This window comes from Polyodon spathula, chromosome 10 (assembly GCF_017654505.1).
Source record: "Polyodon spathula isolate WHYD16114869_AA chromosome 10, ASM1765450v1, whole genome shotgun sequence".
NCBI lineage: Eukaryota > Metazoa > Chordata > Actinopteri > Acipenseriformes > Polyodontidae > Polyodon > Polyodon spathula.
In genome coordinates this window covers 45,219,807-45,247,168 of record NC_054543.1, presented here as the reverse complement: position 1 = coordinate 45,247,168, position 27,362 = coordinate 45,219,807, and the positions used below count along the sequence as shown (strand labels likewise).

The 27,362-nt window shown below is 41.1% G+C and overlaps 1 protein-coding gene across 2 annotated transcripts in view; it reads left to right on the top strand.

Annotated features, from left to right (window-relative positions):
• Positions 1 to 27,102, top strand: part of LOC121321413 (tomoregulin-2-like) — a 62,011-nt gene extending 34,909 nt beyond the window's left edge. The window contains exons 5-11 of one of the 2 annotated variants that reach the window (XM_041260342.1): positions 5,031 to 5,127; positions 12,868 to 13,016; positions 13,736 to 13,783; positions 14,969 to 15,107; positions 18,111 to 18,269; positions 19,384 to 19,441; positions 26,764 to 27,102. In XM_041260342.1, the coding sequence (XP_041116276.1) occupies positions 5,031 to 5,127; positions 12,868 to 13,016; positions 13,736 to 13,783; positions 14,969 to 15,107; positions 18,111 to 18,269; positions 19,384 to 19,441; positions 26,764 to 26,928 (815 nt within the window). In that variant the 3' untranslated portion in view covers positions 26,929 to 27,102. The remainder of the gene's footprint in view (positions 1 to 5,030; positions 5,128 to 12,867; positions 13,017 to 13,735; positions 13,784 to 14,968; positions 15,108 to 18,110; positions 18,270 to 19,383; positions 19,442 to 26,763) is intronic. The other variant, XM_041260344.1, reaches the window with a different exon arrangement.
• The last annotated feature ends 260 nt before the right edge of the window (positions 27,103 to 27,362 follow it).

Genomic DNA, 27,362 nt, shown 5'->3' with positions numbered 1-27,362 from the left:
AAATGCATTATCTATTATATGTGTTACTAGAAGTTCAGTATACAAATAAAAAGTGAATTTGTATAATAATTCTTGTTTAGGACGATCTGTATTTTGGTGGCGTTTCGATACCTTCAGATTTAGGACTACCCCCCGCCCACCCCCTGTTCAGGACTAGAGTATGAGAGTACTTTATGAGAGTACAGCCACAGTGCTGTATTTTAGAGTTTGCTTTTGGTCTTCTGTCAGGGAGTAGATAGAGAGTCTTCAGTAACTGATATGATGGTGTAAATGCAGCCCCATAATATCCTGCAAGTGCTGACAATTCACTTCAAACGTGGATGCGCTGTCTGTATTTGGCAAGGGAGATAAACAACAGAAGTGTGACTAGATTTAGCAGTTCGAGGATTAGTAAGAAATGAAAACATGAAGGAACATGGAGGAACTTGTTTTGCTTTTGTTTGTTTTTGTATTCTTTTGTAATTAGCGACTACAGTTTTGAAGACAGGGTTGGAAACTCATCCCCTGAGATGATTCAGTACATATGGCAACAAATATGCTTCGATGGCAATGTTTAGAAATCCAGATATACAGCATCATGGCTTCAGATGTTTTTTATTTATATATTTTGCCTGAAACGTCCTGAAGTAAATTATTTTTTATCACCCAAAAAAACCTTTTCATCTTTTCCGTTTAATGCTGTTGAGTGTTTAATAGATATGGATGATAAATCCATGCCATGGAGCAATACATCAATACATTGTAACACTTTAGATCCTACAACACCAGAATCTGTTTCCTTTTCTGCAACATCAGTGCTGTGACTCTACTCTTGAATGAACCCAGCACAATGGAGAAGTATGACCACAGGAAGACAAGGATACATTTAGGTGAGGAGAGGGAGTGTTTCATGCTTCATGCTTGTAATGGCAATTGCTTGTAGTTGTTACAGCAGCTTGCTCATTTCATGAAACATGTGGGTTACAAAGGCATTGAAGGTGGAAATCCAACCCTGGCTGGCAGTGCTAGGCATTGCCTTTAGGGAACCTCGTATCTACTCTCAGCCTCCTTCTCACAGCATGGGTTATCATTATCACACCAGAGCGGAGAAGAGTGCCGGCCGTTAAACATCATTTCCATTCACTATCAATTACTTGTGATGCCCTGGTTTAAGCCGTGAATGAGGTTGGCAGACCATTAAAAAAAAAAAAGAAAAAAAAAGGAAATTGAATTCCTCACTCAGCTTGGAAAGGGTTCGGCGGGCTACGCTGAAAGAGAGAGCGAGCATTTGAAAAGAAAGAACGTTCAATGGAATGTGTCTTCACACTGCAGGCTCTGTTCTCAGCAATTTCAAAGTTGCTGTATCTGGTGTTCTGCTCCTGATGCTTCTGCCTGCAGGAGACCAGGCTTGGCTGTCTAGCTCTTCAGCTTAGAGGCTGTTTTTCTAATGTCTGGAGTTGGTGGCTCAGCAGAGAGTAAGTAACCTAGAGAGCTCAGCTTTACTAGACTGCTTTATAAACCTTTATAAAGCTATATGTATTGTGGCAGGGCGTGCACCCTGCATGTTTATTTTGTATGTGCGCTCCGTCTGAGGCACGCCAGCTGTTTTGAGTTGGCTGGTGGGCGTGTCTCAGTGGAGCACACGTATTTAGAAGGAACAGCGAGCAGCTTGGGGGGGGGGGGGATGGGCAATGCACGGCGTCCGTGAGGAGCCGTGCAGGTTACCGGTATCTGTTTTGTTTATGGTTGTTTATTTTTGTTAATAAATACTGTGCCTTACGGTGAGCATTTTTAACTCTGTGTGTCTGCGTCCCCTACTTCGGTTCTCTGCATGCCTGCCTGCTAGTCTCCAGCGCGTCTCCATTCTTGTTGTTCAAGCCATTAAATATAGACATATTATATATATATATATATATATATATATATATATATATATATATATATATATAAATATATATATATATATTATATATATATATATATATATATATATATATATATATATATATATATATTATTGCATGTGCTAAAAATGTTGCAAAGAATTGCATACCCACTAAATAGTCTTTTTTTTTTTTTTTGCAGGCTATACAAATCTTATTAATCAAAGTCAGGTATCAATCTTAAGCCCAGTAATCATTGAGTATTCTGCAGTGGAACAGGCATGACTCAGGTAGCCTGAAAGACTGTTGCACACAGAATGCCCTCCTCCGTATCTACTGTGACAGCATTACTTACGCCTTGGGCTTTCAGTCACTGTTGGTAAAACTAGATGCTGTCTTTCATTCACAGTGACGTTGTGTCCTGCAATGTGGAGTCATACATACTGTATCACTGCAAGTCTAAAGCAGGTCCTGTACCGTACTAAGCAGTGCATCTGTATATTTACTAGACCTCTACAAGTGGCTACATACCCACAGTAACTTTAAATTATGCAATCAGGATTCTTTGAAGATTTCTCCTCCCCTCACTGATCTCACATACCAATAATCCACTTGGTTGGTTCAAGGGGTCCTTCCATCTAAACAGCAGACATGTAAAGAAAGCACAAATAAAAGCAAACAAATTTTATCAAATATTCAAAAGAAGAAAAAGATACAAGATAAAACAGGAGGAAAGGGGGCAATCAGATTTTGCTTTGTGACAGATCTGTTTCTCCGAGATAAACCCTTGCTGCGCTGTGCGCTCTGACGGCTGTCGTTTATCTGATGGCAGTGGTTGCTTATCAGAGCTGATCCTGGCAGGCAGTCAGGCTTTGAACAATGTGCTGCTGGAAGATAACAAACTCCAGCAAGATCGAAGACACTGTAGCACTCCCCACCTTCCCTGCTCCAGCACAAGTTCTGCAGAGGACAAAAACTTGGATTGTGATTGCTTGTGGCCCTGGTTACTGGGAGGAGGGTGCGTTGATAAGACAAATCATTTTAAAGCAGGACTCCTAAAGGGCAGTAGTGGACAGTCTGCAAATGTTTTGTTCGATTCATTTTATGTTTTGAATGTTAAAATGAATCGTTTAATCATAAAATAGTAGTTTGTTGAGTGGTGCCCTGTCATACACTGAGATATGACTACTAACTTAGAGTATCTAACTTAAAAAAAAAAAAAAAACATAAAATAAAAAAGAATATCAATGAATAAATAAGTCAGTCCTCAATGGCTGCTGTGCTGCAGGTTACTGGGCAGGAGTGAATTTCCACAGGCTTAATTTTGCTTCATTAAGCACACTGCAGCAAGCTGTTTTGTTTGATGCGCAAAAAAGCTTGAGTTCTAGACTTCCTAGTCATGCAAAAGTTCCAGCATGGGCCAAACACTAAACTTTAACAAAAACAAACAATTGATTAACTGAGCTCTACTGACATTCATCATTTTCATGTTAATAGAGCTTATCACAAAACTATTTCAGATATGGCCTCTGCGGGATGGCAAACAATCAGATAAGACAAGTCTCTGAGATCACACTGTACTGCAAACATCGCTGCTGCACTTTTCTTCTTTACGACTGGAATGTTCAGTTTACCAGCAGAGCAGGCACAGCATGGGCAAGCTTAGGGGAATCTCACCAGAAACACACACGCACACACACACACACACGCATGCACACAAGCACACACACACACACACACACACACACACACACACACACACACACACATGCACACAAGCACACACACATGCACGCACACAAGCACACACAAATACACATGCATGCACACAAACACACACACACACACATGCACACAAGCACACACACATGCACATGCATGCACACAAACACACACACACACACATGCATGCACACAAGCACACACACATGCATGCACACAAGCACACACAAATGCACATGCATGCACACAAGCACACACACAGATGCACACAAGCGCATGCACACACATGTATGCACACAAGCACATGCACACACACACACGCATGCAGCACACAATTGACTCATTGATCAACTCAGTTGCCACAATACAAAAAGGGCAGAAATTACAACTGCACTATATACCCATTAAGATTACCACCTCACTTCATAAATTCAGCTTTGTGGAGTCTTCTTAGAAGCAGCCCCCATCATATTAATTCTCTTGCATTATTTGAAAATTATTTTCAAAATAGAGCTCAGTGTGTAAAATGTGATAGATTTGTTTCACAAATAAAGGGCCCTGCTCATTTTTCAATTTATATTAATAGTATTGCTCAGGTAAAAGGCAACTCTCAGGCTATTTATCTTTATGCAGGTGACACTATTTTGTATTCAGTTGGTCCTACGCTGCCATTAGTAATGTCTGATTTGCAGCTTAGCTTTGATCAAATTCACCAGGCCGTCTATGACTTGTCTCTTTCGCTGAACATTGATAAAACTAAATTTAAGCATTTTAATAGAAAAAATAGTACAGGTTCTCTTAACAGGGTTTGCAAAATGTTTACTTCTAGTAAGATTGAATTAGAGCAAGTAGAAGTTTCTAATAAGATATTTGGCTGGACAGTGCTTTGTCTTGTAACCCATATTGATGATGCATGTGTATGTATTTCTTAATGTATTATTTATTTATTTGTTTGTTTGTTTGTTTGATTTGTGCTGCTGTGATGTTTGCCTCTGGACCAGATCGTTGTTGTAAATGAGAATTTGTTCTCAATCTTCTTATCTGGTAAAATAAAGGTTAAATGAAAATGATGGAAAATGATCATTATTTATTAAGCCTGGTAAATAATAAAGCAACCAATCAATTCAGAATGAAAAAAGAATAAAAAATCAGTTGAGAACAGAATCAGCAGCAGCTTTTACTAAAATTACAACCAAACGCGACAGAAAAAAGCAGTATCCAACAATACAAACAATTAGCACAGAGTGCTTTAGTGAACAGGTGGTGAAGTACAGAATCTACATCTGGGATGCAAGCAATAGAGAGAGACAGAGAATACATGTAATAGGGTATTAAACTGGTAAGAAATGAAATATTGTGAAAATGTAGACGATGCAAAGCATTGTTGTCTGTAGAGAGAGCCCAGCGCCTTCTAAAGCAGCCTCTTTCTGTCGTGTGCCCCTGCAGCTAACGAGGGCTCTGGAGAGACGAGCCAGAAAGAGACGTCCACCTGCGATATCTGCCAGTTCGGAGCCGAGTGCGACGAGGATGCAGAGGATGTCTGGTAAGACCACAGCACCCATTCTGCATTTATACATGGCTATAAAATAGCATTGGGAGAGGGAGCTCAGGGACATTCTAATCATGCAGGCTTTTCTCAACAAATCCGACACCATTGTGGAGTCTGGAGGACTGGTGGCGAGAATAAGTGAAGGCTTAGCGTTTTAAATGTAATGGTGCAGATCATGATTGGTATGTACAATGTGATGTTTAAAATGTGATGTTTCCTTTACAGAAAAACAATACTACAATACATTTTATGATAGCAGTAACACGCTCCAGGGTGTGCTATCTCATGATATAGCACACCAGAGGCGCGACCCCTAGAGTGTGTTATTGCTTACATAGCACCAGTTCACCAAAGTAAAAGTGGAAGAAAGCATAGTGAAAATATGATAAAGCATAGAAACAAGTTAAACCAGGTTAAACCAGGTTACACCCATATTTGAATGATCCTCTTATTGGGGTAGCTCAGTACTACCGGCTGCTGTACGCGTGAGGCACAAGCTATGAAACAAGTCAGCCCTGAGAATGATGGATTACACAGTACCATGTTCAGGGACACAGGGGCTGGATGCTTACAGTATTTCTATTTAATAGTCGGAGCAGACAAATTCATTCAGAAGGCTAGTGACATACAATTTCCGTTTGCATTGGTTAGCCAGAGAAAGGGATCCTCGTATTCAACTGCCATACAGACCAATAGCAGCAAGTTCAGAGAAGCGAATGGAAGAACTTCTTAGCAGTAGGTTTATCTAGGAGAAGATCAGGCAGGTCAGGGAGCGAGACTGGATTCAGGTGTTCAGGTAGCTGTGTGTTGGAAAAGCTACAGCTGAAATCTAGTTAAAGTAAACTGAGCTGTTTATCTGCACCGTTACTGCAGCGTGTGGAACATTTGGTATAAACCCATCTGCTTCCTTGAATCTTGAACCCTGGATTGTGATGTAATCTGGCGATGGGTGTCACTTTCGTTTAACGTCCACTTTTAAAAAAAAAGGATTTACTGTTTATAAAATAACAGAAATATTTGTGAAAATGAAATTGCTTCCAGTGACAGTGAAAAGGCAGGCGAGAAATCTGTGACTATCAACTACTGCCTAATTTTATAGATTATATCACTTTATCTTGCACTTACCTGCTCCCTAGTTTACTGTATTTAATCCTGCACTTAACAAAATCTGGAGTATGTTGTATTTCACCTGCACTCATATCTAACCCTGATGTATCAGATAACACTATCAGCACTGTTATCTTCTCTGTAAATGATGTGAACCTGGGCAGCCCTTTATCAAAGGGGCTTGTTGAAAGCTATAATACTGGGATTTAATCTGATGAGTCTGGCATCCGATGTCGACACTAGTTATGCTATATGGAGCATTGATTGGGTTTGTAATTGATGATGGTTCTCGGGTATATGGTAGAAGTTGAGAAAGTAACAAGTGTGTGTGTGTGTGTGTGTGTGTCTGATTGTGTGTAGCTGGCAGAGGCCAGGGTCATGACTCGAGACTAACAAGGAAACAGAGCTTAACTAAGTGTTCCACTTTGCCGTAATGTGTTTGTATGAACACTGGAGTGTAGCATTGCAATAATGCACAGGGCAGGATAATGTGGTAAGGCTTATTAACAATTCATGGCTCCCAGACACATTATCCAATGTGCAGGGGTGTGTGGGGGGATAAGGCATGGGAAAGGGCCCAATACTGCATCTTTGCATTTAGCTAGAGAGCTTGTCCTTGCAGTCAACTGACTGATGCTGCTGCTTCCTTATTTAAAGGGCAAGTCTGATTGGCCAAATGTGCAATTGAAAACAAGGTGCCATTTATTGGTTTGGTATTCCTTCCTGAGATGTGAGTAAAGCTGGGATTTTGAAACTGGGTTTTTAAATCACATCCCATGTTACAAAAAAGGAAACAAATCAAACAAAAACAAAAAGTGTATGTACAATAAGATGCACACTTGCAATACATTTTCGGTTCTACTGCTATATGCCAGCTTGCAGGAACCCATATCAATGTGGCCTAGTAACTTAGTAACATAGGTCAAAATAATGTAGCCAGGCCAGTATTTGACCTGTATTGGAGTTTGGCCACATCATTCATGTTTGAAAAATAATCCTGTTTTTAAGAAATAAACACAGAGTCTGTGGACTTTTTTAGCTGACCACGAGGAATCCACTTGGAGTTTAATTTCCACAGAATAGACTTGGAGTTTAATTTCTTTTATATCAACTCATTGAAAGTCCCCCTTTCAAAGACAGTAATACCTGTATATATTCAGTCACCTAAACTCAGAGGAGACCTGCTGTAACCAGCCAGTGAACAGAGAGCCCTTGAACAGAGTCTCCACATGCAAGTCAGTCTTGAGCTCTTCCATTGGTGACAACAGAATGAATCAGCTTTCACTGTACAATGGCTGTTTTTATCTTTGACGTATATTAAATATTGCTATTATACTGTCTCGTATATGAGTTCTGCTGGGTCAATGATTCCTTCATTTCTAATACCAGTAGCACTAAATTCAAATTTTAAAAAAAGAAACCCTACTGTACAGTACCCCATCCCAGGACCTCTTTGGAAGCTGGGTGGGCACTCTGAAGCACCAGGGTGCACAGAGCTTGTAATAAATTAGCAGGCGCAGAGCCCAGGCTTATAAATCTCAATCAAGCCTCCCTGCTCTGCCGATGATGTCTGCCTGCTAGCTATTTATAGATCAGTTCCAAAAAATCTCACCATGGCTTGGCTACAGAGGCCTGACTGATGAACCCACGGGATATGAAGCACCGTTCATTTAATTGAGAGGCTTTTAAACCGCGGTGTTGTCTGTGTTCATACAGACAGGCTCCTTGACACTTCTTTGTGTCAGTGGTGCTGTTGGTGACAGGACAGGAAGCAGGAATCGTGTGTCAGTCCGAAGAACAGCAGAACTGAAAAAGAAACAGACTGGGGCTGCCCTGATTTCTGGTCTGTTTGGAGAATCAGTGAAATGTGTTGATGCAATGCAATGGTCTCTAATATTCTTGTACATTTCCCAGTTCCCATCCTCTGCTCAATAGGCATGTGAACAATTCAATCGCAGGGCTGGCTGACTAAAGGAATGGATTTGGCTCTCTGCTTGTGTTTCTTGTAATAGAGGCCAGAAATAAAGGTGGCTTCACTAATGTTTCACTTCTGACACATCAGAAGTCAATTCCGTTGTGTCCTGCCCATGTACTGTAAGTAACGTGTGGATTTTTTAGCATTTTACAATCCCATCAATCACCCCAGATAGGTGATTGATGCAATGATGTTGTAATATTCTCTAATAGAATGAAGCTGTGGCTGATCCCAGCAGGGGGTATCGGGAGATCTAATAAAGCCCTTTACTAGTTCACAGATCATGGTGTTTGGATACATCTCTGTTTATGTAATCACCCTGAGCCTTCAGTAGAAGTCTGTAGATTTTTTCAAGAAAGATGCTGATTTAAGTAAGAGCAGAGTGAGCACCGACCAGGACATCATTAGTTTCCAGAAGCAGGATTAATGTGATTTGTGTTCTGAAACTAACAGAGGCATTTAATAAAAGCTGAATCAACTGCCTCTGCAGCGCTCACACTCTGCAATGAAATGGATTGCAGGCATTTGAATTCCCTAGCCAGGGCATTGTACCCAAAGAAAGATCTACATTATTAAACCGTTGCAAATAATAAGAATACACTTCCAGCTATGATTGACATTCGCAAGGGTCTGCAAATCCCTCTTGAACCCATGACATCATTGCATTGCAAATGTATCATGTTGTAATAATAGTATTCGTAATAATAAAAAAAAAAAAATTAAGTACCATGCCAATTGAATTATTCGGAGGCCCACAATAAAGTGTCACTGTTGATCTACTGTACAGTAAAAAGTCAACTCATTGCTTTATTTTTAATAAATACAGCGTGAAAATCTCCTCCATTTTCAATTATTAAGAGGTATCTAAATCAGGGCTTTGTCAGAACGGCATTGAAGTGATGCTTGTTTATATAAAGAATAAAATGAACTTACAATGCAATAGATTGCCAGTGCTGAAAAATAACATATCCCAGCGTTAACATTAATATACAGTGACTGAAAGCAAATGCTTCTATGAAGCTAATAAACAACTGTCAGTGAATCAATGTATCTCCTCCCCACACTGTTATAAATGACCAGCGTGCTCTGCAAAGTGGAAAAGGCTCATGAATCAGATCCCCAGGACGTTGTGTTAGACTGCTGTGGACGGACACAGAATCGAGCTGCCTAAGGTTCAAATCTGAACGCATGCATACTTTCTCATGGCAGAATTTGGTGCCAATATTTCTCAAATGTCAATGTCAATCGGTCAGTCGTTGGATGTAGACTGATAGATATATATATATATATATATATATATATATATATATATATATATATATATATATATATACAGTGCCTTGTAAAAGTGTTCAGACCCCTGACCAATTCTCTCATATTACTGAATTGCAAATGGTACACTGAAATTTCGTTCTGTTTGCTATTTTATTTTTAAACACTGAATCTCAGAATCAATTATTGTAAAGTGACATTGGTTTTATGTTGGGAAATATTTTTAAGAAAAATAAAAAACTGAAATATCTTGCTTGCATAAGTATTTAACCCCTGTGCTGTGGAAGCTCCCAGTTTGCACCGATGAAAGAAATTGCCTAACGAGGAAACAATTACCTTACCATTGGCCTCCACCTGTGAACCATTAAAGTTGCTGTCACATTTTCTGGATAAAAACTCCATTGTTGAAGGATCAGTGGTAAGGCTGTAAATCAGAAGGAAAATGAAGACCAAAGAGCATTCTACAGAAGTTAGAGATAAAGTAATACAAATGCATAGATTAGGGAAAGGGTACAAAATAATATCCGAGTGTTTGATTATCCCAGTGAGCACAGTTGGATCAATAATCAGGAAATGGAAGCTGCATCACACCACCCAGGCACTGCCAAGAAAAGGCCATCCCTCAAAACTCAGCGCTCAAACAAGAAGGAGACTTGTGAGAGAAGCCACAGAGAGGCCAACAATCACTTTGAAGGAGCTACAGAGTTCAGTGGCTGGGAGTGGAGTAATGGTGCACCAGTCAACCATATCAAGAACTCTGCATAACATTGGCCTGTATGGGAGGGTGGCAAGAAGCCTTTACTCAAAAAGTACAATTTGAAAGCACGTCTGGAGTTTGCCAGAAAGCATGAGAGTGACCCAGCTGCGATGTGGGAAAAGGTTTTGTGGTCAGATGAGACCAAGATAGAGCTTTTTTGCCAAAACTCAAAGCTCTATGTGTGGCGCAAACCTAACACTGCCCATGCCTCAAGACACACCATCCCTACAGTGAAGTTTGGTGGTGGCAGCATCATGCTGTGGGGATGCTTCTCATCAGCAGGGACTGGGCATCTTGTTACAATTGAAGGAAGAGTGGATGGAGCAAAATACAGGAAAATACTGCAAGAGAATCTGCTTCAATCTGCTAAAAAACTGAAGCTTGGGAGGAAATTCACCTTTCAGCGGGACAATGATCCCAAGCACAAGGCCAAAGCAACAGTGGAATGGATCTCAACAAAATGGTGAATGTCCTACAATGGCCCAGTCAAAGTCCTGATCTCAATGCCATTGAGAATCTGTGGCACTATTTGAAAATTGCGGTCCACTACCGCAGTCCAACCAACCTGAACAACCTGGAGCCAATCTGCCAAGAAGAATGGGCCAAAATCACTCCAACACTGTGTGCAAAGCTGATACATACTTACCCCAAAAGACTTAAAGCTGTTATTGCAGCGAAAGGTGGCTCTACCAAATATTAATGTGTGGGAGTTGAATACTTATGCAAGCAAGATATTTCAGTTTTTTATTTTTCTTAAAAACATTTCCCAACATAAAACCAATGTCACCTTACAATAATTGATTCTGAGATTCAGTGTTTAAAAATAAAATATCAAACAGAACGAAATTTCAGTGTACCATTTGCAATTCAGTAATATGAGAGAATTGGTCAGGGGTCTGAATACTTTTGCAAGGCACTGTATATACTGAGTGTAAATAAAAAATGGGAACACCTTACTAATATTGAGTTGCACCCCTTTTTGCCCTCAGAACAGCCTCCAATGCTTCCCACAGTTGTGTCAAGTTGGCTGGTAGTGGATCTCTACTCCGAATAGCTCGTTCCATCTCATCCCACACATGCTCAATTGGATTGAGATCTGGCTACTGGGCAGGCCACTGTAGTAAGCCTAATTCCCTGTCATGTTCGTGGAACCATTCCAATCCTAGCCTTGTGGCATGGGAAATTATCCTGCTGAAAAACTCCACTAGCAGATGGATACATTGTGTGAAGAAGGGATGCACCTGATTGGCACTGATGTTCATCTATCCTGTGGCATTCAAACATTGCTCCACTTTTATCAAAGGGCCAATGTGTGCCATGAAAACACACCCCACTCCATCACAGCACCACCACTAGCCTGCAATGTTGACACGCGGCATGACGGATGCATGTACTCATGTGGTTTTCTCCATACCCTAGTCCTCCCATCAGCGTGAAACAGCAGGAACCGGGATTCATCAGACCAGGCAATGTTTTTCTAATCCTCCAGTGTCCAGTGTTTTTGTTCCTTAGCCCACTGCAACCGCGGTTTCTTGTGTTTTGCTGAAAGAAGTGGAAATCTGTTAGGTCGTCTTTGCCATACCCCATTCATGCCAAGGTACGACGAGTTGTGCATTCTTTTGTTGGTCTTTCGGCACCAATGTTGTACTGGACTGTCAGTTGACTAATTGTATCCTGTCTGTTGCTCTGCACAATTTGTGTCAGCGTCCTTTGGCCTCTTTCATCAATGAGCAATTTTCGACCACTGGCCTGCTGTTGGCTGGATGTGAAAAACCCAGCAGCTTTGCAGTTCTTGACACACTCAAACCGGCGCGCCTGGCACCTACTACCATACCCTGTTCAAAGGTACTTAAATCTTTTGTCTTGCCCATTTACCCTCTGAATGGCACACATACACAATTCATGTCTCAATTGTGTCAAGGCTTAAAAATCCTTCTTTAACCTGTCTCCCCTTCATCTACACTGATTGAAGTGGATTTAACAGGTTACATCAATAAGGGGTCATAGCTTTCACCTGGATTCACCTCGTCAGTCTATTTCATGGAAAGAGCAGGTGTTCCTAATGTTTTGTACACTCAGTGTATATATAGGACTGGTCTATAAAATAAGGGATGCTCCTTATTATAAAAGCAGACTTCTCATGTACAGCATGCATTGAATTCCACTTTGAAAGCAGGTGACATCTCCTGTTGTGGTGAGTGGCTGACCTGCAAACTACAAATCACATAACAGTGTTGCCTAAAAATGCATTGACTACCGCAAAGCTAATGCTCCGACCGTATTATCTCATATTATACATATGATAATCGTTCTGCTGTAACTCTCACTGCCTCTTGGCTTGCTGCAGTTATAATGGAGCTCACTCTTGTAATGGAGCTGTCTGCTGTTCCTGCCAGACCCCCCCTGTAGCGTGATATCAAAGCACGTGAGACTGGGGTGGGGGGGTGGGGGGGCGGGAACGACTGAACTTCTCCCCAGGGCCTCTTTACTGTACCTGACCTTGCACTGCAGACTGAACACCCCCCTCACACACACACACACACACAAATGAAGCTGACATAAGCCAAGCTCACAGAAATGACTCTCTCTCCCTCTCTGTCTGTGTCTCTCACTCCCTGTTTAGGTGTGTTTGCAACATCGACTGTTCTCACATTAGCTTCAATCCCGTCTGCGCCTCTGATGGCAAGTCCTATGATAACCCGTGTCAGGTGAAGGAGGCTTCCTGTCAGAGGCAGGAGAGGATTGAGATGAAGTATCTGGGTAGATGTCAAGGTGAGTGCCAGATTGATGGGGGGGGGGAGTGGGGGGCTGCTTGGGGAGCAAGGGCAAAGAGAAGCATTAAAAATTATAAGAAACATATTCTGCCAGTTTTATTCTGTAAAATGATTTTGTTCATCAATTAACTTAAAAAAAACGATAAGAAAAAAAGCCATGTAGATAAACATTATTCAGGTAATGACTTCATCAGTGTGATTAAACACGAGGATAAATTGATTTTGGATAAATAAATACATTTTAACGTTAGTAAACTGCCAAGAAACGTTTCTTTCCTCAATAATACTCAATTGCTTTTTTTTTTTTTTTTTTTTTTACAATACACTACATTCTGTACAGAGAGATGCATGCATTATAAAGCTGTATCATCTGATGGAAAAATAAAACGATTCTTCCCGTCACACCCCACAAAGGGATTCCAGCTTTAAACTTTTCGAGTAAGGTACCTGGTTATCTATTGTGCTGCACTCTTAAACTTTGAACACATTCTGAAAATATCCATCAGTGTTTCCTCTGTTATTGACAGCTGTCAGCCAGTGATTGGTGCATATTGCAGTATACTGTATGAGAAGCCAGTGCATGTATACATAGTGTATTACAGTATATTCTATATGCAGTACAGGCTCAAGCACTGTCAATGCAGTTTCTTTCACTGACACTGATTTCAACCAGATAGTGAGCATGTTGTTAAATGTATTTATTCTCTGCATTCACAGATAATATAACCACTGGAGACGGACATTATGCACGCACAGACACCACAGGTATGTTGCTGTTGCCTGCAGCAATGCAGAGCACTCAAAGATTTCTTCAACAGAACTGAATATTGCACTCAGTGCCACATTAAGATAAAGTCCTTTCCATACAGAGTGCCACACTGGGGGGGGGGGGGGGGGGGGGGGGGGTGGGGGGGGGTGGGGGGGGTGGGAGGGGGTGTCAATTTTCGGTATCATTTCACATCATTTTCGTGTCACTTTCGTAATAGTGAAAGCATTACCAGCAAGGTATAGTAAAGAATATTAATAAACATGGTAAATGTATATTATAAACATGGGAATTGCGTAGTAAAACTGCAAAAATCCTGTGCAAAACTACAGTGGTAAACTTTTATAAGGGTAGATGTGGTGGTCGCCCTGAGCTACTGAAAAGAATGGCACACTGTAAACAGAGTGCCTCTTATCTGCCTCTGTGCAAACCTTTCCATTCCGGCTTCCAAATACTTGTTTTATATCTCTTGGCAACAGAGCGTATGGAGATAGACAGAACAGACTGATAAACAGCTTTGTATAGTCAGGGAATTACACTGATAACTGAAACGCCCCAGAATTCATGAAAGAGAACAGCTTTTTTTATCTTAATTAAAACGATCATTCATTCCCAAGCAAACTAATCAAACTAATGATAATGTGTTTTGTTTTGTTTTTCCACTTTCTTTTAAAAAGCCGTAACTCAGCTTGCTTATCAAAAAAGAACAAAAATACGTTACAATAATGCAGGCAATGAAAAGAGAAAAAATAAACATGACATCAATCTGTCTCTGTAGCACTGTCCCTAATGGGAAAAGCATCAGGCTTGTTAAGAGGGTGCTACATCAATAATAATTGACCATAACACATACAGTATACTCATTTTGTACAGAAGATTTTATAAATTCAAAAGCAAAGCACTCTACCTCTAAGAGGCTGACATAGGCTGCCTGCACTACACTTATATTCCTATGATTTAAGAATTACATTGTATGGGGTGCTGTATGTTACAAGCTTATATTGCGAGAGGCATGTCAAAATCAGTTTGTATCTTACACAGTACCCTATACTATATTTTTATAATATATATATAGTTATATTTAGTATAGCTAATTTTAGTGTCATGTGGAAATTCTCTTTGTAACGTACACTGAAACAAATGTGGAATGCTTGCATAATAAACAAGCTGCTGTCTTCACACAGATGAGAGCTGGATAAAAGAGGAGAATGCTGCCAAGGAGACGGCTCGAGGGCTGTACATCCCCTGTCCAGAGCACTACTCGGACTACTGCGTCAACGGGAAGTGTGAATACCCCGGAGACCTGCTGCAGCCCTCCTGCAGGTACAGTACAGAGCGTCAACGGGAAGTGTGAATACCCCGGAGACCTGCTGCAGCCCTCCTGCAGGTACAGTACAGAGCGTCAACGGGAAGTGTGAATACCCCGACCTGCTGCAGCCCTCCTGCAGGTACAGTACAGAGCGTCAATGGGAAGTGTGAATACCCCGGAGACCTGCTGCAGCCCTCCTGCAGGTACAGTACAGAGCGTCAACGGGAAGTGTGAATACCCCGGAGACCTGCTGCAGCCCTCCTGCAGGTACAGTACAGAGCGTCAACGGGAAGTGTGAATACCCCGGAGACCTGCTGCAGCCCTCCTGCAGGTACAGTACAGAGCGTCAACGGGAAGTGTGAATACCCCGGAGACCTGCTGCAGCCCTCCTGCAGGTACAGTACAGAGCGTCAATGGGAAGTGTGAATACCCCGGAGACCTGCTGCAGCCCTCCTGCAGGTACAGTACAGAGCGTCAACGGGAAGTGTGAATACCCCGGAGACCTGCTGCAGCCCTCCTGCAGGTACAGTACAGAGCGTCAACGGGAAGTGTGAATACCCCGGAGACCTGCTGCAGCCCTCCTGCAGGTACAGTACAGAGCGTCAACGGGAAGTGTGAATACCCCGACCTGCTGCAGCCCTCCTGCAGGTACAGTACAGAGCGTCAACGGGAAGTGTGAATACCCCGGAGACCTGCTGCAGCCCTCCTGCAGGTACAGTACAGAGCGTCAATGGGAAGTGTGAATACCCCGACCTGCTGCAGCCCTCCTGCAGGTACAGTACAGAGCGTCAATGGGAAGTGTGAATACCCCGGAGACCTGCTGCAGCCCTCCTGCAGGTACAGTACAGAGCGTCAATGGGAAGTGTGAATACCCCGACCTGCTGCAGCCCTCCTGCAGGTACAGTACAGAGCGTCAATGGGAAGTGTGAATACCCTGGAGACCAGCTACAGCCCTCCTGCAGGTACAGTACAGAGCATCAATGGGAAGTGTGAATACCCTGGAGACCAGCTACAGCCCTCCTGCAGGTACAGTACAGAGCTGGATTAAGAAGTGTGTCAAACCATGTTAAACAGTGCTACATTTTCAATATAACCATAAGAAATAGCTCAGAAAAACAGCCCAATTACCATGCAAAAGACCATGGTTAAACCTTTTACTGAAAAGGATAACAGTTAGATGTAAAGATCCAGGCAAGCCCCCATTTCAGACAGATAGGCTCTGTTGAGTCTGCCTGTGATGTATAGTAGAGTTTACCTTAAGTCAGTGATATAGCCATAACTTGTATAATATAGATAGCGGACCATACTAAAAAGACACTTAGTAAAATACTGTAAACAAACAGAGAAGGTAACAAGATCACAGAATAGGACATTTACAGTTTAAAAGCATTTGAAATTACGATGGCATGCAGGGGTTCTGAAGTAAGACTTATTGTGACAATGCAGGTGAGATGTGGAGCTGAGATCTCTGCAGGTGATGTAAATAATGGCCTTATAAACACTGTGTGAAACTGACCTTCCCAGCACTATAATTGACTTATTAATTAAAGTCACAGGATCACAGTGTTGACTTGAGCCCCACAGAATAAAGCAGGCATTGACCTCTTTGACTCGGTCCCTCAAACAAGTGATTGCGCATCTGCATTTGGAACTTGCTCTGGAAAGAACATTGCATACCAGATCAGTTTCTTTCTCCAAAGTGACAAACGAAATGTCGATTAGACCAACAGGCCAGGTTAGTGTAAATGCTAGGCAGAAATTAAAGTCTTTAGCTTCATTCCACATTCTTGGGGGCAGTTAAGTGGTGCTCAACCCAAAGCCCCAAAAAGTCTTGAGCATGACTCGAAAGGGGAGGGGGGGTGAGAATGAAACCGGTCAGGCGTTTTGACTCAGAGATCAAGCTGCATGAGCAAGAGATTAGGGAAGCATAGTGATCCACAAACCTCTCCTCGATTACAGAGGCACAGTGGGGGTGGGGAGAAGTAGGAGCTCGGAAGACAACTAGAGATTGCAAGCTTGTAAGAATGCATATAAAGAAAGAGTGCAAATGACAAGGAGACAACTGACCCCCAGGCAGTACTAGAGATGACAAGGAGACAACATCTTTGTGCTGAATGTACGCATCTGGTGCTCAGTCAACTTAAACATATCATTTACACATGTCGCTGGATGACAAATAAAGGATCAAATTTGATTTGCAGTGACTGACTTTTTAAAACTAGTGAGAAACAATGTTAAGCAGAAGTTGGTGTTGTTTCCAGAGGCATGGCATTTGCTCAATAAGACCCTCTCCTGCAGCGAAGAGATTTATTCCAACCCTGAGCTACACTAGCCACCTGTGGACTTAACTATCATCCACCTTCTCCACTCTGATTCTGTGGCAGCTCTCATTCACACTGTTACAAACTCATCTTCACATAGCCATTTTATTCACCCTTCCTTACTAAGCTGATGTCTGAAATCACCATTACATCCATTACATCCCTTCACAGTGCTTACAGGGATGTAAGCTTACACATGGTCGTTCTCCATTTAACAGTAACAAGCCAATGCACCTATGCTATTGATACATCATACAACTAAAGGAACTAGTCTCTGCAGCCGAACCTCACCCTGATGGCGCTTGAATCCCAATGAATCAGCATCAACACCTTCCCATAGTAAAAGCATAGCAGTGTAATATAGTATAGTGAAAGTGTGGTAAAGCCTAGGTAAGCATTGTAAACAACTATGAGGTATGGTAAAGCATATTAATAAACAAGGCAAACCAGGGTAAACTATGGGAAATGCACAGTACTGTATAACTATGGGAAGAGAATGGGAAAACTGCAAAAATACTGTGGTAAACTTTTATAAGTGCAGCTTAGCTTGGGAAACCGTTCCATACACCCACTACTACTCTTTGTTAGAAAAACCTACAGTCCCTGTCAATAAAAATCTCTCACACCTAATTTAGTTTCCTGACTGAAGTATGTGTTATACCTTTGTAACATGCCTCGCTCCTCTCCTCCCCCCAGGTGTGACGCTGGCTTCAGCGGGGCGCACTGTGACAAGAAGGACTTCAACGTGCTGTACGTGGTCCCAGGAGCCGGAAAGCTGCGCTACGTCCTGATCGCCTCCCTCATCGGGGCTGTGCAGGTGGCCATCATCTGCGTCGTGGTGCTGTGTATCACGCGGTAAGCATCGTGCCGCACAAAGCCAGGGACATTGCCTGCACACCTTTTCATGGCACGCATTTCACAGCACTTTCTGCATATTCGATATTAAACAGTTAGTCATCATTGGTAAGCCCTGGGAAAAAATAAATTTTAGAAGTGAAGTTACAGACATCCTTATGCAGGGAGTTCTTCAATGTTGGTGTGTACAGTAGTGAGGTAACACCCCGCAAAACATCCAGTCGCGTGCATACGTTCAACAATCAATTACATACGTTCAACGATCAATTACGTATGTTCAACGATCAATTACATACGTTAAACGATCAATTACATATGTTCAACGATCAATTACTGACATTCCAGACTGTGAATAAATTCTATGGACATCATTGTTTATTTTTATGAATTTATCTGTTGAAACATTAACGTTTTTATTTTGATAGTAACTGTATAAAGCTTAAAACAAACAACTCACATTCTCTTGTGCCGCTTCTGTCACTGCAGCAGCTTCTCAGATTTTGATATTTGAATTCAGGTTTTCGGGTGATTGTAGCAATGCGCATATATATATGTAATTCACAGGAGCTTGGAATCATTGTTAGAGCCTTTAAGATGATTATGCTTCTTTTTACTAGAACTTCATTTGTGCTAGATGTTGCATTTAAAACACAGCAGCACATTTGTGCCTGATCACAGCCAGGCTACATGAGGAGTCATCTGGTGTTTGCGTAGCTTCTGTACTGTCCTCAAACATCTCTGGCACTGGTTTGGTTTTAAATTCAAAGGTGTTCTTTTGGATTGACGTAGTGCAGCAGATGCAGTTTTCCACTGTCATTTTATTGTGAATCACCCATATTAATATGGTATGGAGTTAGCGCTTGTGTTATTTAAATAAGCTGCTGTTTAAAGTCATTAAATTAGACTGATACTTCAAAGAACACCTTTCAATGTAAACTTGAACCATGCAACCATTATGCCTTTGAGAACAGGAATACAAACACATAGGTGAGTTTTTGTTTGTGCAGGTTAGTCAGAAGGACCCCGCTGGAAGCAGTTTGTTCTTCTCATTCTTAAGGAATGCTCACCCGGTTTGTTTGTTGGTGTTGTCTACTGCACTTTGTTATCCCTGCAGCTGGGGATGCAGACACCACAGCCCTCCTGTTAAGCCAACTTCCTGCACAGCTAACAAGGTATGAGGGCAGACTGACTTCACAAATCATTACAAACCCATCCACCACCAACCCCTCCCCTCCCTGTATAACTAGGGTCGCCACCTGGCCCCATAATTCCACAACACTTTGGGATGGGACAGGGTTTTTTAAGTTGCCCTTAAACTGAAAGAAATAAACGCGTGAATTGAGCGCTAAACGCTTGCTTAATTTATACTGCTTCTTAATTATTATAAATGTATTTATTCAAGATACTTTTTTATTTTGTAAAATTACTATTTTAGTTGTCAATATTTGAAAGTTGCTATTTATATCATATTAATTAGTAAAATGTAACTGATTCTCCCAATTTAATAATAACACTGATCAGGGGTATACTGCTGGCTCAGTATTAATGATATGAGCAGGAGAAGGAGAAATACTATTAGAAACTGTAAAGAAACTTATATATATATATATATATATATATATATATATATATATATATATATATATATATAAACTATTAAAAAATAAATACATATTGATTATGTTGCTTATTTATTTAATTATTATTGTATTGTCATGCTGCCTCGAGATAATTAATCAACAGAATCAATTTAGCAAAGATTTAGCGCACAATTCATGTGTTGATTTCCTTCATTTTAAAGAAAACTTCAAAATCCTGCTTTGTCTCGCAGCGTTCCGAAATTATGGGGCCAGGTGGCAACCGTATATGTAACACATGCCAGTCTCTATAGCAATTTTATAGCTCTTTAGCAGCTTCAAGACGTTTTGATTAACCTCTTATTGCGCTGAACATGGTTAGTTTTTTGGCATCTTTTTTTCAGGATATGTCCAGTAGATTTTTCTGATACAGCGCTACAGACTCCTGGAACCCCCAGTAATCACTTCCTGTGCTGTAGGCCACGTTGTCTGATTGGAGTAAATCTGCCCTACAACAAAGGAAGGGGTTAGGTACCAGGTAGGAACAGCAACATTGTTTAAATGGTGGTGTTGCACAGTATTTAAAATCATATTTTATGCACATCGGTATTACAAACGGATGTAGCAGTTCTGATTTTCCAGCATCCAATTATTCATTTGTGGTTTGTTAGCGACTAGAGAATTTCTTATTTTAATTTTTTAAAGAAAAAAATTCTCAGCAACTGTCTGCCTCCGTAGCATTAGCCAGTCCTCGAGGGCTCACTTTACATTCTGCCAGCCTGGTGCACACCAGAGCACAACAATTGCAGCACTCCCAGGGTGTGTAAATTACAACGGCTACAGCCAGCGCCTAATCATCCCTTCTGAGTCGGGATTCTCCACTGCACAATCAGAAGAGATGTATTAGCTCGGTCACCTTTATTGAAATGAGAAATGTCCCCCAGCGCACCTGTAAACAAGCCCATCGGTGGGGGGTTCTCCTGCAGTAATCTTTTTAACAATGCATCTGGGGACGCTTCCTTTCCATGATATCAAGAGCTCTTTGCTAACATCTCTGTAAATATACAGACTCTTTGTTGAAATCCAACCAGCCTTTTTCCTCCCATTTTATATTGGTTTCCAAGCCCACTGGCACTGTTTACAACACTTTGGGTTTCTTCACCACTCAGCTGCTTAGGGAATTATCACAGTTGGAGGATAAGATGCTCTGGGCTTTTTAGCCTTTTTTCAAGATTTGTCAGCGCAGTAGGAACGCACGTTTTCTCACCTGCCTCAAACATGTCTTAAACATATGTGTTTTTTGCATAAAAAGCATTGTGATGAAGTCATTACAACAGTCCTTACAGCTTTGTGAATAGGGCCCTATGGGAAAAGCATGGGAACACTGCAAGATTACTGAGCAAAGTTTCTGTGGTAAACTACAGTGGATGGCTCATCCCTTTCTAGCATGATGTGACCTTAACTTGCTTTTCAGTGTATTCCCTCTGTGCGCGACTGCCTTGATATACACCAGGATTAACATACAGAACAGATTCAAGCACTTAGTTCATTATTCTGGGAGAGAATGGATCAATGGTGTGTTAATTGCATCTAATTAAATCGTGCTCAACATTTTTTGACTGTGGTAAGGGTTAACAAGGTCACTGCCTCGCTTTCACATAATAACTTCCCTGTAAGGCTGTTTTCCTACCAGGTTGTTTTGGTTTCCAGACTAAAGCTCATTTATCCCAGCATAACACTAACACTGCAAGTTGATATCCTGTGCAGCAGGTATTAACAACAACAAATTAACTGCATCTGTTATTATGTTAGTAAGCATGGTTGTTAACAGGTAATAAATGTAAAAAAGTGCCCATTCAATAAAGCATGACCGGATATCTGAAGAGCCCGTTCAATAAAGCATGACCGGATATCTGAAGAGCCCGTTCAATAAAGCATGACCGGATATCTGAAGAGCCCGTTCAATAAAGCATGACCGGATATCTGAAGAGCCCGTTCAATAAAGCATGACCGGATATCTGAAGAGCCCGTTCAACAAAGCATGACCGGATATCTGAAGAGCCCGTTCAACAAAGCATGACCGGATATCTGAAGAGCCCGTTCAACAAAGCATGACCGGATATCTGAAGAGCCCGTTCAACAAAGCATGACCGGATATCTGAAGAGCCCGTTCAACAAAGCATGACCGGATATCTGAAGAGCCCGTTCAATAAAGCATGACCGGATATCTGAAGAGCCCGTTCAACAAAGCATGACCGGATATCTGAAGAGCCCGTTCAACAAAGCATGACCGGATATTTGAAGAGCGCATTCAATAAAGCATGACTGGATATCTGAAGAGCCCGTTCAATAAAGCATGACCGGATATCTGAAGAGCCCGTTCAATAAAGCATGACCGGATATCCGAAGAGCCCGTTCAATAAAGCATGACCGGATATCCGAAGAGCCCGTTCAATAAAGCATGACCGGATATCTGAAGAGCCCGTTCAACAAAGCATGACCGGATATCTGAAGAGCCCGTTCAATAAAGCATGACCGGATATCTGAAGAGCCCGTTCAATAAAGCATGACCGGATATCTGAAGAGCCCGTTCAATAAAGCATGACCGGATATCTGAAGAGCCCGTTCAACAAAGCATGACCGGATATCTGAAGAGCCCGTTCAACAAAGCATGACCGGATATCTGAAGAGCCCGTTCAACAAAGCATGACCGGATATCTGAAGAGCCCGTTCAACAAAGCATGACCGGATATCTGAAGAGCCCGTTCAACAAAGCATGACCGGATATCTGAAGAGCCCGTTCAACAAAGCATGACCGGATATCTGAAGAGCCCGTTCAACAAAGCATGACCGGATATCTGAAGAGCCCGTTCAATAAAGCATGACCGGATATCTGAAGAGCCTGTTCAGTAAAGCATGACCAGATATTTGGTAATTTTACCAGCATCAGACTCAGGTTTAATAAAGTTACAGCTAGAACCACTAAACTGTTATTGAAACCAGACGTGTCAATTCAAATCTTCAAGCACTCATTAAAACCCTGATGCCAACCATCTTTAAAGATCGCCCTATATTGTGTTCTAGAGCACACACCTTTTTGGGATTTCTTCTGTTTTCATTTTAAATTTAATTAAAGTAGCCTTTCCCATGTCGAATAAATATATCTTTTAAAAAGTTAGCAATTTACTTTAAAGGTTATCAATACCCATTTTTGAAAACCAAGAGGTATTGCATGTGCCTGCTCCAGATTACCCCCATCACTTTCATGAAGCTGTTACTGCAGATGAGCCTGATCTGATTAACTGCAATTATTAATATAGCACAAATGTCCCTGAGCTCACAAAAAAACATGTCCCTATACAAAGACAGAACCTAGCACAGCGAGCTATGCACAATATGACATTTAATAAAATCAATCCTCACACCATGAAACACCTTTTTTCATTGAAGATCTTTATAAAGGGCAAAATGTCCTAATTTGAAGCAATTTCAAAGGACAAAGGCCAATAAAACAAGAGAAAAGCAAGTAGGTTTCAGGAGGAAGCGGTTAAACTATTACAAGTAATTTCTTTCCATTAAAATTATTTGAATCCTCTAAAAATGTGCCCTTTTGCGTCTGCGATTGTTTTGAACCTTTAGTCACCAGTCAACTTCTTTAAAGGAAAGTCAGCTGGGGTTGTGAAATACTAATATGTTCCGGATGGTAAAGGAGCCTTTAAGTGCAGACCAGGGGCAATTGCAGCGAACATGCAAGGGGAGTGTGTATGGCCTGAATTACAGGCTTTTAACAAGATTGCAGCTAGCTACTAAAACAGGATTTGTTAGTTTCAGTTTAGTACACTCCTCATTTAGGTGAGAAAACTCTCTTTACGTTCCTGTGTTAGATAGTAAAATAAAGAACGTCTTGGTTTTGCAGATTGTATTTTACAGGAAATACTGTAACTCATATTTGACATGGTAACAACAATATATATGTTTCAATTTGCTTTTTTTTTTTTTTTTTTTTTTTTTATCTGTTAAATTGTGATACTGTTTATTATCATTTTAGATTCCTCTTTATTAACCTGAACCCTGAACCCCAAACCCTAACCGCTAACCCTCAAAAGAGACGACTTTTATATATTATTATATATAGATGAAAAGAAATTAAGAAGAAATGGTCATTGATAAACTGAAAATTCATTATTTTAATAATTATTATATGTATTTGCCCTCATAGGGCCCTATATATTTAAAATACAGAGAAACTAAAGACTGTTATTGAGAGAGGAGAGGAAACTGTACCACAGCCTATGAAGGGTAGTATAATAGCTTATAGGCACTAGTGACTTCGGTGCACATTACAACATTTCCAACACATACATTTTACCACAGTCATTTTGCAGTTTCCCCATGCTTTTCCCATGGTTTATATTATGCATTTGCCATAGTTTCCCTTGGTTTGCCATGTTTTTGAATATACAGTGGCTTGCGAAAGTATTGACCCCCCCTTGGCATTTTTCCTATTTTGTTGCCTTACAACCTGGAATTAAAATTGATTTTTATTTGGATTTCATGTAATGGACATACACAAAATAGTCCAAATTGGTGAAGTGAAATGAAAAAAATAACTTGTTTTAAAAAATTCTAAAAAATAAATAACGGAAAAGTGGTGCATGCATATGTATTCACCCCCTTTGCTATTAAGCCTCTAAATAAGATCTGGTGCAACCAATTACCTTCAGAAGTCACATAATTAGTTAAATAAAGTCCACCTGTGTGCAATCTAAGTGTCACATGATGTGTCACATGATCTCAGTATATATACACCTGTTCTGAAAGGCCCCAGAGTCTGCAACACCACTAAGCAAGGGGCACCACCAAGTAAGCGGCACCATGAAGGAGCTCTCCAAACAAGTCAGGGACAAAGTTGTGGAGAAGTACAGATCAGGGTTGGGTTATAAAAAAATATCAGAAACTTTGAACATCCCACAGAGCACCATTAAAGCCATTATTAAAAAATGGAAAGAATATGGCACCACAACAAACCTGGCAAGAGAGGGCCACCCATCAAAACTCACGGACCAGGCAAGGAGGGCATTAATCAGAGAGGCAACAGAGACCAAAGATAACCCTGAAGGAGCTGCAAAGCTCCACAGCGGAGATTAGAATATCTGTCCATAGGACCACTTTAAGCCGTACACTCCACAGAGCTGGGCTTTACGGAAGAGTGGCCAGAAAAAAGCCATTGCTTAAAGAAAAAAATAAGCAAACGCGTTTGGTGTTCGCCAAAAGGCATGTGGGAGACTCCCCAAACATATGGAAGAAGGTACCCTGGTCAGATGAGACTAAAATTGAGCTTTTTGGCCATCAAGGAAAACATTATGTCTGGCACAAACCCAACACCTCTCATCACCCCGAGAACACCATCATGCTGTGGGGATGTTTTTCATCGGCAGGGACTGGGAAACTGGTCAGAATTGAAGGAATGATGGATGGCGCTAAATACAGGGAAATTCTTGAGGGAAACCTGTTTCAGTCTTCCAGAGATTTGAGACTGGGACGGAGGTTCACCTTCCAGCAGGACAATGACCCTAAGCATACTGCTAAAGCAGCACTCGAGTGGTTTAAGGGGAAACATTTAAATGTCTTGGAATGGCCTAGTCAAAGCCCAGACCTCAATCCAATTGAGAATCTGTGGTATGACTTAAAGATTGCTGTACCCCAGCGAAACCCATCCAACTTGAAGGAGCTGGAGCAGTTTTGCATTGAAGAATGGGCAAAAATCCCAGTGGCTAGATGTGCCAAGCTTATAGATACATACCCCAAGAGACTTGCAGCTGTAATTGCTGCAAAAGGTGGCTCTAGAAAGTATTGACTTTGGGGGGGTGAATACTTATGCACGCTCAAGTTTTCTGTTTTTTTGTCTTATTTCTTGTTTGTTTCACAATAACAAATATTTTGCATCTTCAAAGTGGTAGGCATGTTGTGTAAATCAAATGATACAAACCCCCAAAAAATCCATTTTAATTCCAGGTTGTAAGGCAACAAAATAGAAAAAATGCCAAGGGGGGTCAATACTTTCGCAAGCCACTGTAAGTTATCATACCTCCCTGGGCTTTACAATGCTTTCTTATGCTTTGCCATGCTTTCACTGTGCTTCATTACACTTGTATAAGGGGTTTCCCATTACAGCTGTTTTGGGCTATCAGAAAGTTTGCTTCATACACTTTGCTATGCATTTACTAAGGCAACATTTTATAGGGGCATAAAACATTTAAAAAGAAGCGCTCAAATGTTTCTGGGTACTGCCTCATTTCCTGAGCCCAAAGTGACATGCTTTTTTTTATATCATGCCATATCTAGGATCAGGAGCGATTTTTCAGAATCCTTAGACAGGTGTATGAGAAAGGATTCGAGAGAAATCTCCATGTGCATGAGCCTGCTTTGCAGTGTTGCAGAGAAAGGGCAGGAATAGGGTTACCAGATTTCCAGAGTGGTAAAACAGGACTTTTAGTTTAATTCACTTCATCAAAGCTGTAGCAGCTCTGAAGCAGTTAAAATAGCTGTATATAATAATATAATTAAAAAACAAAGCATTGGATTTATTTACTGCAGATCATAACTATATATGTGTGTGTGTAGTAAACCAGTCAGTAAATCAGTTATACTGATGGCTGTATTAATCAGGACACAACCTAATAAATGACTCTGTTTACAGGTTAGCAAAACCGGGACGATTCAACATTTTTACTGTTTCTGACCGGGACAAAAAATGAAGGCTGATAACTGGGATAATCCCTGTTTTTCCTGGGACGTCTGGTAACCCTAGGCAGGAGCCCTGGGCTGTCTGTGCATAGCTCAGTCAGTCATCAACTGGTCCTCTTCTTTTTTGTGGATTTGATTTACAAAATATATATTTATTTTTTTCCCTATAGAAAATGCCCAAGAAGCAGCAGGATAAACCGACAGAAACAAAACGCGACGCATTACAGTTCAGACAATACGACGCGAGCTTCGACCCGGTTGATTTAGGACCATGTGACCGTGCAAGAAGAGTAAACAGTACCTACCCCGTACCCCCCCACCACGGACTGCTCTGAGCTGGGTACACTGACGGAGGGGGCCGGGGGCAGGATTAACACGTGTTGCCTTGCATTTGTGGTAAACTACACCAATGATTACTGTACAAGATACTACAGCTATATTTGATTATGTATGGATATAGTTCAAATAGTTATACATTGTCTTGATGGGGTTTTTTCTGTAATGTAAATAAATAATTTATATCACAAACAGTCCTGCTTTGCAGTGCTTTGTTTTTGCTTGCGTTCGGTCATGTCACTGATGGGTTTTCAATTGTGGATTTTCTCTGCTCTGCCCTTTTAAAGGTTTCCCACAGCAATGTGTAATAAAGCACAGTGAAAGCATAGGCAGGCATTGTAAAGCACAGAGCGGTATGGGAAAGTATATTAATAAAACATGGCATACCAGGGTAAACTATGGTAAATGCATAGTATAATCTTATCAAAGGCAA